This window comes from Astyanax mexicanus, chromosome 4, assembly GCF_023375975.1.
Source record: "Astyanax mexicanus isolate ESR-SI-001 chromosome 4, AstMex3_surface, whole genome shotgun sequence".
Taxonomy (NCBI): Eukaryota; Metazoa; Chordata; class Actinopteri; order Characiformes; family Acestrorhamphidae; genus Astyanax; species Astyanax mexicanus.
In genome coordinates, this window is record NC_064411.1 from 21,556,281 (window position 1) to 21,568,380 (window position 12,100).

The window sequence follows — 12,100 nt, forward strand, 5'->3', positions numbered from 1 at the left end:
AAGTTCTCCAGAATTACTTAACAAAATATGTTCTAAAGTGTACCTAATTCATTCTGAATACATTACTGTTCTATGTATTGTACTAGAACACATTCTCCCATTACTGGAACAGATGATGAAGTTTTATTCAATGCTATTAAAGAAACAATAAATGTCCTGTTTTCAATACACTGGAACAGTTTTAGAAGCAATAATCCTAGCCAAAAAAAAATATTTTCCACCAGACACATAAAGCACTTTGTGGTTTGGCCACCAGATGGCGCTAATGTGCTCTGCGTCATAAAGCTTTGAGTGGAGAATATTTTTCGTACAGTTAGGAGAAACGATTCAGCTCTTATATAAGCTTTAGTTTACCATCAATAATATTTTAGATATGTTAGCAGGGCAATTACAGCAGAAGTAGCATTTATTGTGTTTAATTTAGCATAAAAGAGGACAGTACAGAGCACACAAACACACATGGACAAAATTGTTGGTACCCCGCGGTTAATGAAAAAAAAAAAAAAACACAATGGTCCCAGAAATAACTTGAATCTGACAAAAGTAATAATAAATAAAAATGCTATGAAAATGAACATATGAAAGTCAGATATTGCTTTTCAGTCATGCTTTAACATAATTATTTTAAATATATATAAAAATCTCATGAAACAGGCCTGGGCAGAAATGATGGTACCCTTAACTTAATATTTAGTTGCACAACCTTTTAAGGTAATCACTGCAATTAAACGATTCCTGCAGCTCTCAGCAGATATTTTGGTCCACTCCTCATGAGTTAACTGCTCCTGCTGTCTCAGGTTTGAAAGAGCCTTTTCCAGACGGCTTCATGTTTCAGCTCCTTCCAAAGATGCTCAATAGGATTTAGGTCAGGACTCATAGAAACACTTCAGAATAGTCTAATGTTTTCCTCTTAGCCATTCTTGGGTGTTTTTAGCTGTGTGTTTAGGGTCATTATCCTGTTGCAAGACCCATGACCCACAGTTCAAAATCAATGTCAGATTTTCATTTATTTTTATTTAGTATTACTTTTGTCACATTCAAGATATTTCTGTGACCATTGTGGGTTTTTCATTCACGCTTCATTTTCCTCCAAATCTCTCTCTCTCCCCCATGCTCTCTCACACACACACACACACACACACACAAACACACACACACACAAACACACACACACACAAACACACACACACACACACACACACACACACACACACACACACACACACAGCTGAAGGCATGTTTTCTCTTTCCATTCTGTTAAAGGTGGAATATGGAGCTACTCTAGTGTTTATTTCCTCCATTAAAGCTCTCAGTTAAAATCAGTTACTCAGCACATTAAAATATTCTCATTTATACTGAAATTAACAATAAAACAAAAAATAATCTAGTCTGCCAAACACAACACACTGCACAATGATTGTTGTCCCTTCACAGAATATTGTTGTGATTAATACAATTAATGTTTTAATTTGATTGAAGGTGCGAGTTTAATGTTTAAATATTAAATATATTGTTTGTTTTCATTAATACATTTAGTAAGCAAATCTTACGATCATTTAAGAATTGCAGTTTATTACCATAATCTATACTTTTCTAAACATGTTTTTGAATAATGTAAAATACTGTTTTTTTAATCTGACAAAATTATGAAAAATTTTTAGATATTCATTTTATCAGCATCACACACCCCTAATATAGATATATGATGATATTGTAATTTACTCTCATTGTTCAGGTCAGTCAGTCTAATCTAAACCCCGCCTCCCCATCACACCCAGCTGTGTACACTGATCATTACATACAGAAAAACTTGTGTGTGTGTGTGTGTGTGTGTTATGCTTTAAAAAGGTAAATTATAGTAAAAATCAGTAAATGATGTAAGTGATGTTTCACTCACTGTGGGTCAGAGGTCATATCTTCACTGCTGAAAAGAGGAGGATGATCGATGGACCGGTCACTCTTCATAGAAACACAGCTGGGTTCTGGAGAAGCTCCTCTCTGGGTTTCAGTTCTGTTAATATTAAACACAGTGAAACTCCAGCATTTACACAGTGAAACACACAGCACATCTTTAATAAAGATCAGGAACTGAAGAGCTTCCCTCTCAGAACAGAACAGTAGTTTAGTGCAGTGATGTACCGAGACCCAGAGCTTCCTCCTCCACTGCTGAACCCTGGAGGATGAACCATGGACCCGTCACTCTTCATAGACACTCCACTGGGGGCTGGAGATGCTGCTCTCTTCTCCCTGTAAACAGATCTTCATGATGATCCATGATGAGAGTAAAGTGTGGAGTAATGTGTTCCTTTACTAAAACTTATTCACAGGTTCCAGACTAACTTCTTCATAACCGTCCCAGAAGCGTCCCGAAGCTTTCTGTCAGCTGCCCCAAACTGAAAAACGCTCGTCTAATAAATATACATATTTTAATTTCTTTAACAATACTGTTGAATATATTTGTGTGTTTGTTATGATGTCACAATGTCATCACCTGATTAGATCATATTTACTATATGTATTTTAGAGATCGGTATCTAGTTAATAACATGTATTGGTAAGAGCTACACAATTACACAATTATACTGTATTATAAACTAAAAGGTATATTTTTTATACTGAACTCTAACAGAGATACAGATCAGAACAGAATAGAACAAGTCTTTCTGTGAGAAGCTTCATTCCACAGCTTTAATAACAAACCCAATCACTTCCATCTGATCTATATAAATGCAGCACTTCAGGATTTCCTCATTTCTAATGCTAATGTAAACCCAGACAGCGTGTGGTAAAATCCGAGACGGATCCTCACAATGGATCTGGTTCAGATTTCACTTTCACTACAGACTAATCCGATCCGGATTTTGAGCAAATCATCACAATTATGTTCAAAAATTTGAACCATATTTTTAACATAAATGTGCAATCACCCCATACCATAGCAACCACCTAATACTGTTACTGTGCCAGAAGGAAACATATTATTAATATTAACTATTAGATATTAAAGGCAGATATGTACTTTAAATACAGATTAGAAACACATTCTACTATAAGAATAACTGGCTGGTTTGTTAATCGTTTCTCTGTGTTTAAATGCAGCACAGGGTTCTGACTCTGGTCCAGGAGAAACTCTGTTCTCAATATTTTAAAACTGTAAAATATGCAGATCACAGCTCCAGGATTAGAGCTGAAACCATTACAATACAAAACTACTTTACATATTAAACCCATCACTTAATTTACTCACTTTAGGACAGGAGGTCCTCCTCCACTGCTGGAGTTCTGAAGATCCATCATTTACTCTTCTTCATTCACACACAGCTGAACACTGCCGACACCGACCCCTGAGAACAGATCAGCCGTTACAATAAAACCTTTATTCTTACAATAATGACATTATCATCAGAACTGCATTAAACAAAACCTGATAAACTAACATAACAAACCAAACAGAGAACGATACATAACAGTGTGATTTATCCTCATTACACATTATTCTACAGATTTAATAGACATTTACTGTTATTATAATGATTATAATTTAATTATTAGTAGTAATATTACTGCATTACGCAACATTATAAATATACACACTGTTCTACTATTTTTAATAATAAATTATTATGTTACTGAATCAGAATAGAGAGATTATTTAAGTATAATATAAAACAGCAGGATTAAAAACACTAACACACCACGTGATCTTGAGCTCCGTTGCTCCCCCTGCTGGTTGAACAGCGCTACTGCATATAAACACGCCTTTATAGCAGTTCCGGTTTTTATCTCCCAAACAGATCAAAGTCCACATTAAGCAGTAATGCGCTTTAAACAGCATAAACTACACTGTGATCAATAAATATCAATCTATATCTGCGCATTTCTCTTCAGTTTACAGCATTATTGATCTGTTACAGCTGATTGTTCTCCAGCCGGTCTGATCTAGACCAGGTCCAGGTCTGATCCAGGCCCGGTTCAGATCTCCATGCTGATCCTGGTTCTTCCAGTGGAATCGGACACTGAGCTGAGCTTAAAGAACCGGTTCTGGATCTGAGGAACCTTTAGAACCGGTTCTGACTTTAAGCTACACGGTTCTGTTCTACATTCTCTTCAGTTCTGAACTTACCGAGTAAATCCGGACTTCTGTCCTCTTCTAATGGAGGAGACTGAACTTGCTTTCACTCTCTCATTCACTGCGTCACACCTTTCTCCCTCTAAGCCCCGCCCCATCACTCTCTCACAGCGAATAGGCGCTGAGTGGGCGTAGCTACTGTTAGTTTTTCGCTTTTGTCAGTCAATCATATCACAGGGCTGAATGGAATGTTTGAATATTCATGAGCCTGAAGTTTCAGACCGGTGTTCTGCCGAGTTCTGCTACCCGTCCAAAAGTGCTCCTCCTTGAATAAATTTAAATAATGATAAGGAATTTTATATAAATACTTTAGACCAGGAAAAGGCATTTGACTATGTGTTCAGGGAATATTTATGGAATGATTTGCAGCACTACGGTTTTCCACCAAATTTAATTTATAAGATCAAGTTATTATATGAAAAATCAGTAGCTCAAATTAATGTTAAAGGGTATTTTAACAGAATTTAAGACACATAGAGGAGTCAAACAAGGCTGCCCTTTAAGTGCAGTCTTATGTGTGTGTTAGCAGTTAGTCCTCTTTTAAATAAAATTTAAAATTATACCAAAATTGATATCTTAGGTAAAGAATCTTTTAAACTTACAGACTTTGCTGATGATGACATCACAGTAATCGTAAGAAATCAGAAAGAGTTCCGGATTATAGAATTTATTACGACGTAGCAGAAGCAAAATAAAATTAGGATAAAACAGAAGACATCTGGATGGGATGAAATGATATAACAAAAGATAAATGTGCTAAAATAAACTGGGAAAATAAGGAAGAGGAAGTTGAAAATAAAATTAAATCAGTGGAAAATTGCAAATTATAAAACTAGGATCCAGATAATTAAAACTTTTGTTTTGTCAAAAAATGTGTTCCTTGCTACAATATATAGTTAATATAATATAATATATTATTTTTGCTACACAACACGGTTCACCAGACACAGGTAAGTTAGAGTGGCAGCTTGTTAACTACCTGCTCTGAGCTAGCTAGCTAAGCTAGGTGACTGAAGCTAATATAGCGATTAGCATGTAGAATTAAAGAGGCTAAAAACAGCAGTAAAACAGCAGGTAGGTGTTCATACTGTCCCCTGTGTGTGTCTTTTATATTGTAATTAGTGTATTTAGCCACAGTGGTGTTAGAACTCGGCTATGTGAGCGGTTGCTATGGCTTGTAACTAGGTAGCTAAGCGCTAGCTAGCGTAGCGGCCTCTATTTTCAGCCATTTCAGTCAAAATTGTGGAAGTCTAAGCTTACTGTAAATTAATGTAAGAGCTTTACTCACCCAAATAATCAGTTTTAAGGAGAGAAATCTGTGTAGATTAAAGTCCAGCACTCGTTTGACTTTGAAAGAAAATGTTTTTTTAGGAAATTAAAGTTTTGTTTACTTCGGTGCCCCCCAGAGACAAGACCTGCTGAATTAGAAGGGTCCCCTATTTTACATTCAGCTTAAAATACTCTATATTAACTGGAAAATATATTCACTTAAGCTTTTATTTTAACAATAACAGCTCTTACCCTGATATTGGTGGCTGATAATGTGTGTAATAATGTATGTTTAATGCCTATAGGAGACATGGTGTTTCTTCATTAGGCTCCCTAAGTAGTGTACAAGATAAAAAATCTAGAAAAAATAGCCTCACGCTGCGGAAATGCGGTACGCGCCCAACACAGTTTCTTACGCACTGATTTACAACATTGCTAGCGATACTAAAATAATGTTTTATGACGGGATTTTTTTTGGAAGAATAAAGTTTTAGTGTTTGTCTAAGGCAGGAGGTGACGTGATTTGAATTTCCTTAACGCAATTGTTTGATTTACTTACTACATATTTGTATATGATACAATATAATATATAATTTGTGTGGATTTTTAATGTAATAGTTTTCTATGTAATACTTTTTTTGTGTGTGTAATAATCTTGTGACTTATTATTTTGTCAGCTTTGTGTGGTGTGTTCAAACAAGTGCGTATATTACAGGTCCAGATACAGTAAATTCTTACATTAACTTGTTTGTTTGCGTTGAGATGATTTTTCAGCAGCTTCCATTATCTGCTCCTGATCAGATTTCTAGAGGAGATGTTTTTTGGTGGAGCTTGGAGGCCATCTGCTGGTGGAACACAGACACTGCAGTGATTTATGAATGAGTGAGATTACAAATCTTTTTACCTGTTTTGTAATGTTTTGTTTGTTTACATGAATTGGGATTATGAGGGTCACATATGGTTGTCTAATAGTCTAATAGAGTTTTTAACTGAACTAAATATTTTATGTGTAGAGTGAGTGAAAAGGATCGGGGCATAGTCTGAATTATTAATATAAAAATTTAAAATAACTTACACACTACACATTTTATTGTTTACTTGTTTAAGGAATTATGACTGCTATTACTTTCTGTATTCAAAGTAAGGCTTCTTTTTTTAATACAATATTAGTGTGATTGCCAAACATTGTCATCTGATATGTATATAATATATTTCAAATATATTCTGTGTAATTATTTTACTGGTTTAGTTTAATATTTACAATTTGCAGCAGTATATTCACATTTTCCCAAGTACTGTAAAAGTACACAGTTGTACAAGTTAAATAAAGTCCCTAATTTTAAGTCCTTAGTTTAACAAATACATTTAAAAAATTATAATCTCTTATAATATAATCCATAATTATAATCCATAAAAAGCCATACTCTCTCCAAGAAACATTAGTACTTGGAATATTATTAATAATAATAATATTAATAATAATAATAATAATAATAATAATAATAACAATAATAATATTATAGCTGTTCTTACCCTTCTCTTGAGCAATAACACTAGAGATTAAGGGCCCTATTTTAGAGATCTATAGCGCACTAGTTAATTGTGCTTTGCGCAGCTGAATTTAGGGGCGTGTCCTGTGTCTTTTGTATCCTGACGGTGAATTTACACTGCTCCGTCGCGACAACGCACAGCGACGGATCCCATTCATTTTCAATGGGAAGCACCGCCTCCGTCAGACGCAGTCGCGCGGTGCATTACGGTGAATTTACACTGCTCCGACGCGACAACGCACACGGTCGCACTACCCCCCTCCAACCGGTCGCATGTGGGCGTGACGAAGGCGTTCCCTGCGTCGTCCAATCAAATCGTTTGTGTATGTTTCCAGGGGTAACGGTGCAGCGGTGACGAACGCTCGAGTATCCGTCAGCTATTTCTTGATATTTCCACCCAACCATATATTTTCCCGCCCGGATTTTGAATTTTGGAGGGAATGTTGTTGAGTATAAATATGGGCACCCTCGAATTGCTGTTTTTATTCATTATGGATCATAAAAAGAGAATTGCCTTCCTGTATCTGCGTAGAAAACGCCGCCGGTCTGTCTGGGTTCACCAGATACTGCGTGGCCGGCAGCAGCAAGGGGAGTACCACCGCTTGGCACAAGAGCTTCGCCTGGATGATGTCCTGTTCCAGCAGTATTTTAGACTGTCCAAAGGCCAGTTTGATAACCTGTTGGGACGAGTCGGACCCCGGATTACGAGGATCAACACCAGTTTACGGCAAGCAATTGGTGCTGCTGAACGCCTTGCAATTTGTTTAAGGTAACTTACTGTTCTATTTTTATAATTATGTTGTAAATTATTATGAATTAATTACTCAGTGAATAGTGTCTGTCTGACATTTATTATATCATAATACGTTATCATATTCCACTGTGAACTGTTAGATTTTCTGAACAGGTAGTGTTAAAATTTATCAGAGTTAATTCCAGCCATTATAGTATATCAGTGTGTGATCAAATATGACCATAAACCTTTTAATGTAATACCAAATACTATACAAATAATTGCTACACTGTTTAAAATCTAACATTACTACCCTTGTGAAAAGGAAGTATAGTTAAGAGCATTAAAAGTATGTTCGAAGTAGGTAAACAATACTAATGGTTCATATTCAATTTAATATACTTAATGAAAATACACATTAAATACGCTTTCTCTGTATTTCCATATAATGTTTTTATAAGCCATGGTTTAAATTATACATGGTGTACGTTGAAAATATATATATAGTGGCAATAAATACTGTACTGAGTATTTATTTCCCAGTAGCATTAAAGGTGCACACAATATGTGCATCAATATGCCAATAGTATATTTACAACATACTTAAAGTATATTAAAAAGTTGTTTAAAAATCACAGACTTAAATCTAAAGTTTGCAAAAGTTGTACAGAAAAAGAACTCAAAAGCACAATTTAATACTTGTATGTTGTTTAAATATAGCTTCATTACAATTGAAATATACTTATGTTCCAAAATGGTACATTTAGTATGTATTTAAGTATGTTTTAATTTGAAAAAGTATGTACCTTTCCATGTTAAGCATACTTTTAAAAAATATACTTAATACACTTTTCTTTTAGAAGGGTAGTCAACAGTGTTTGTGTGGCATTAACATTTTATGCACAAGCTAATAAGAATTCTCTCTATGTGAATTTACAGATATCTTGCAACTGGGGATTCGTTCAGGACAATAGCGTTCAACTACAGAGTGGGGCACAGCACAGTGGCTGGGATTGTTAAAGAGGTGGCGGAAGTTATCTGGTTGTCCCTCTTGAATGACTTCATGCCCATTCCATCTTCAGAAGATTGGGAAAGTATAGCCGAGGGGTTCTACCATCGCTGGAATTTCCCCAACTGCCTCGGTTCAATAGATGGAAAACATGTTGTCATCCAAGCTCTACCAAACTCTGGCTCCCTGTATCACAACTACAAGGGAACATTTTCCATTGTTCTCTTGGCAGTTGTTGATGCAGACTACCTGTTCCGGGTTGTTGACATCGGTGGGTATGGAAGAACAAGTGACGGTGGGTCACTGTATAACTCAGCCTTTGGTGAGAGGCTCAGAGATGGCACCCTTCAGCTTCCAGAAGACACTGTGATCTCAGGATCAGATCATTGTGGGCCCATACCACATGTCTTTGTGGGAGATGAGGCGTTCCCCCTCCGCAGGAACCTGATGCGTCCTTTCCCCGGCACAAACCTTCCAAGAGAGCAAAGGGTCTTCAACTATCGCCTCAGCCGTGCCAGGCTGGTTGTAGAATGTGCCTTTGGCATACTCTCTTCCCAGTGGAGGATGTACAGGCGAGTTATTGGAGTCAGTCCTGCCACTGCCGAGGTGTGTGTCAAAGCCACCTGCATTCTGCATAACTTTCTTAGGGTCACAAGCCTGAGGGGGGAGCATAGGGTGTCAAATCCTAACCCTGCACCTGAGGATGACACTAATGTGGCTCTCCAGGAAGTATCCAGGATGGGGACAAACAACGCCACAAGAGAGGCCATAACCATCAGGGGAACTTTCACCTCTTTCTTCAATCAAGAGGGTGCTGTATCCTGGCAAGACCGCATTTAGTCAGTGCAACTCAAAGGCTCTTTTAAGAGCCACCCACAAATTCAAATTAAAGTGCAAAATTCCAGTCTGCACAAGCACAAACACCAGTATAAACCTGAAAATAACATTTCATTTTACAGCTGTAAAATCATTGTGAAAATATAATTTAGTGTACAACATACATATTCATTTACAAATATGTAATGTTGACAGCTACATTTAATTTTTCTGTAGATACATTTGATTCTCAAATTTATAATACTCATTATCATTATCATTTACTGAGTATATGGACTAGGAAACTGATCAAGTTTTTTTAATTATTATATTCAGTTACACTGTTAGTTATTTTTATTTTTTTAATAGTTATTTTTTACATTTGCAATTTTATTTATTATACAATAAAGAGGACCATTCACTCCAAATGTTTTTTTATAAACAAATATTTAATTGAACTCATATGAACCATTTATAACATACTAAAATCAATTTACACTTTTAACTTTTTTGTTTCAGGTATTCAGTTAAAAAACTATTTACACTTTATCTTTTTCTACTTCAGGAAGTCATTCACTCTCCTGCCCAGCCTCAAAAATTAGTTTGTGTATCTTGAACTTTACCTCTGCTTTTTTTGCTACAGACAGCCTTTTTAGTGACGGAATTAAACTGAGGAAAAAAAGCTCATCCTCATCTGTGCTTGGGGGAGGGGGAGGTGGAGGTGCTGCCGGAACAGATGCATCCCCAAGAGATGCCAGAAGCTCTCGCTCAAAGGGGCTCATTGTCTGGCGCTTCCTTCTTCCTGCCCTAAACCCAGGGGTGTCAGGAACAGGTTCTGCCACTGCTGCTACCTCAACGATTACAGGGTACTCAACAGGGTACTGTTGAGGTTCAGGGACTGTTTCTGTCTGGCTGAGGTTTAATGCCTCCAAATGCTCCTGAGCTGCTGCTGGCTGCTCCTGAGCTGCTGCTGGCTGGTCACTGGACATAGCTGGCCCTGCCTGAGAAGCTTGGCGTGGCAAGTTGCCACTGGTGAGCCTGCCTTCCACAAAAGGGGCCAGGAACCCCATCACTGCACTATATTTCCATGGCCTATGAGATGAGGCCCCAGCCCCACTCCTGTTCCTTTCCTTTTTTTCCCTTTTGTATACATCTCTGAGGCTTCTCCACCGTGCACGGCAGATTTCCTCTAAAACAGAATAAGAGAAATATATATTTAATTTATCTCCCTATACAGTTTTTTTTTTTAATTGCAAAATGGACAATTGTGAACATACACTGAAATCTTAAACCAAATCTTTATTTTGAATGCATTACTCAAATAAATTTAATGAAACTATTTTTTTGCAAATTAATACATTTTTCAATCATAAATTCAATTAGTTGTAAATAGAAGCGTAAAGGAGGTATTAATAAATGGAAAATTGTTTTATACAAGCTTTATTTTTTATAAACTAATAAATATAAATATATTTATATGTATATTTATGAATGTAAATGTTCTATTGAGCTTCATAACACTGTGTGGTGAGCAACATATAGGCTAACAAAAGTTAGATGTTTTCAATTAAATTATATTAAATTAATATAACCAACCAGAGACCCCAACTATCTCCGCAACCTTTCTCCATGCTGCATTGCGCTGATCAGAGTCCCTGTAAATCGGCAGGGACTGATCATAAAGCACTGGGAAGCCTGAAAACGCAATGATTAGCTTTTCTTCCATGGTTTTCTGGAACGTTTGAAAGCGGAACTAAAATGTTTTCATGCGCTGCGCTGAGGACGTGTATCAGGCAAACACCTGCTCTCTGATTGGATAGACGCATTGCGTTGGACGGGCTCATTTGCATAAAGTTCAGCTCGGCTCAACTTTTCATCGCATCGCATCCCCCGCTCTCGACGCGTCGGACCCATGATGCACCGCGCGACTGCGTCTGACGGAGGCGGCGCTTCCCATTGAAAATGAATGGGATCCGTCGCTGTGCGTTGTCGCGTCGGAGCAGTGTAAATTCACCGTTAAGGCGCGCGTCCACTGGCACTTAAGCACCGACGCACCCTATTCATTTCAATGGAGAGAGCCGCCGCATGCCGCGATGCATGCTGGGTTGCGTTGCGTTGAGAGCAGCCCCGCCCTCCGGCAGGAAAGTTGATCAGATCTCAACTTTATTCAAATGAATCCGGCCGCCGCGCTGCGTCCGGCCAATCAGAGCAGAGTAGGCTACGTCACGTAGAGCGTCACACACAGAAAAGGCGCAATTCAAAATGGAGGAGAAGCTGATAACAGCAGTCTCTGGCTTCCCTGAGCTTTATGACCCCTCACTTGTTATTTACAAGGACCTTAATAGGTGGAATTTTGCATGGCGGAGGGTTGCAGAGTGTGTGGGGGTCTCGGGTGAGTGTGAATGAGTACCTTATTGGTATGTTTTTGTAGTAGTTTGTTGTAGTAGTTTGTTTTGCAGTTGGATTGGTCTAAATATTTAACCAGGTTAACTAGCTAGTTAGACAGCTTGGTTAACTGGTACACATGATAAAAACTGTGCTTAAAAAAAAGTAACTTAGGAAATATCTCTGTAAAAAAATCTACATATATTTAA

General features: G+C 37.3%; 1 protein-coding gene across 14 annotated transcripts in view; it reads right to left on the reverse strand.

Moving 5' to 3' along the window:
- The window catches only part of LOC111196704 (NLR family CARD domain-containing protein 3-like), a 124,074-nt gene that overhangs the window by 19,791 nt on the left and 92,183 nt on the right, over positions 1-12,100 (reverse strand). For 3 of the 14 annotated variants that reach the window (XM_049477092.1, XM_049477093.1, XM_049477089.1), the window contains exons 2-4: positions 3,248-3,344; positions 2,140-2,259; positions 1,898-2,011 (exon numbers count right to left, since the gene is read on the reverse strand). The exons of 3 other annotated variants lie outside the window; for them this stretch is intronic. In XM_049477092.1, the coding sequence (XP_049333049.1) occupies positions 1,898-2,011; positions 2,140-2,259; positions 3,248-3,297 (284 nt within the window). In that variant the 5' untranslated portion in view covers positions 3,298-3,344. Of the gene's footprint in view, positions 1-1,897; positions 2,012-2,139; positions 2,260-3,247; positions 3,345-3,695; positions 3,788-4,123; positions 4,228-12,100 lie in introns of those variants that run through there. 8 more of the 14 variants (XM_049477090.1, XM_049477091.1, XM_049477086.1 and 5 more) reach the window with 6 other exon arrangements.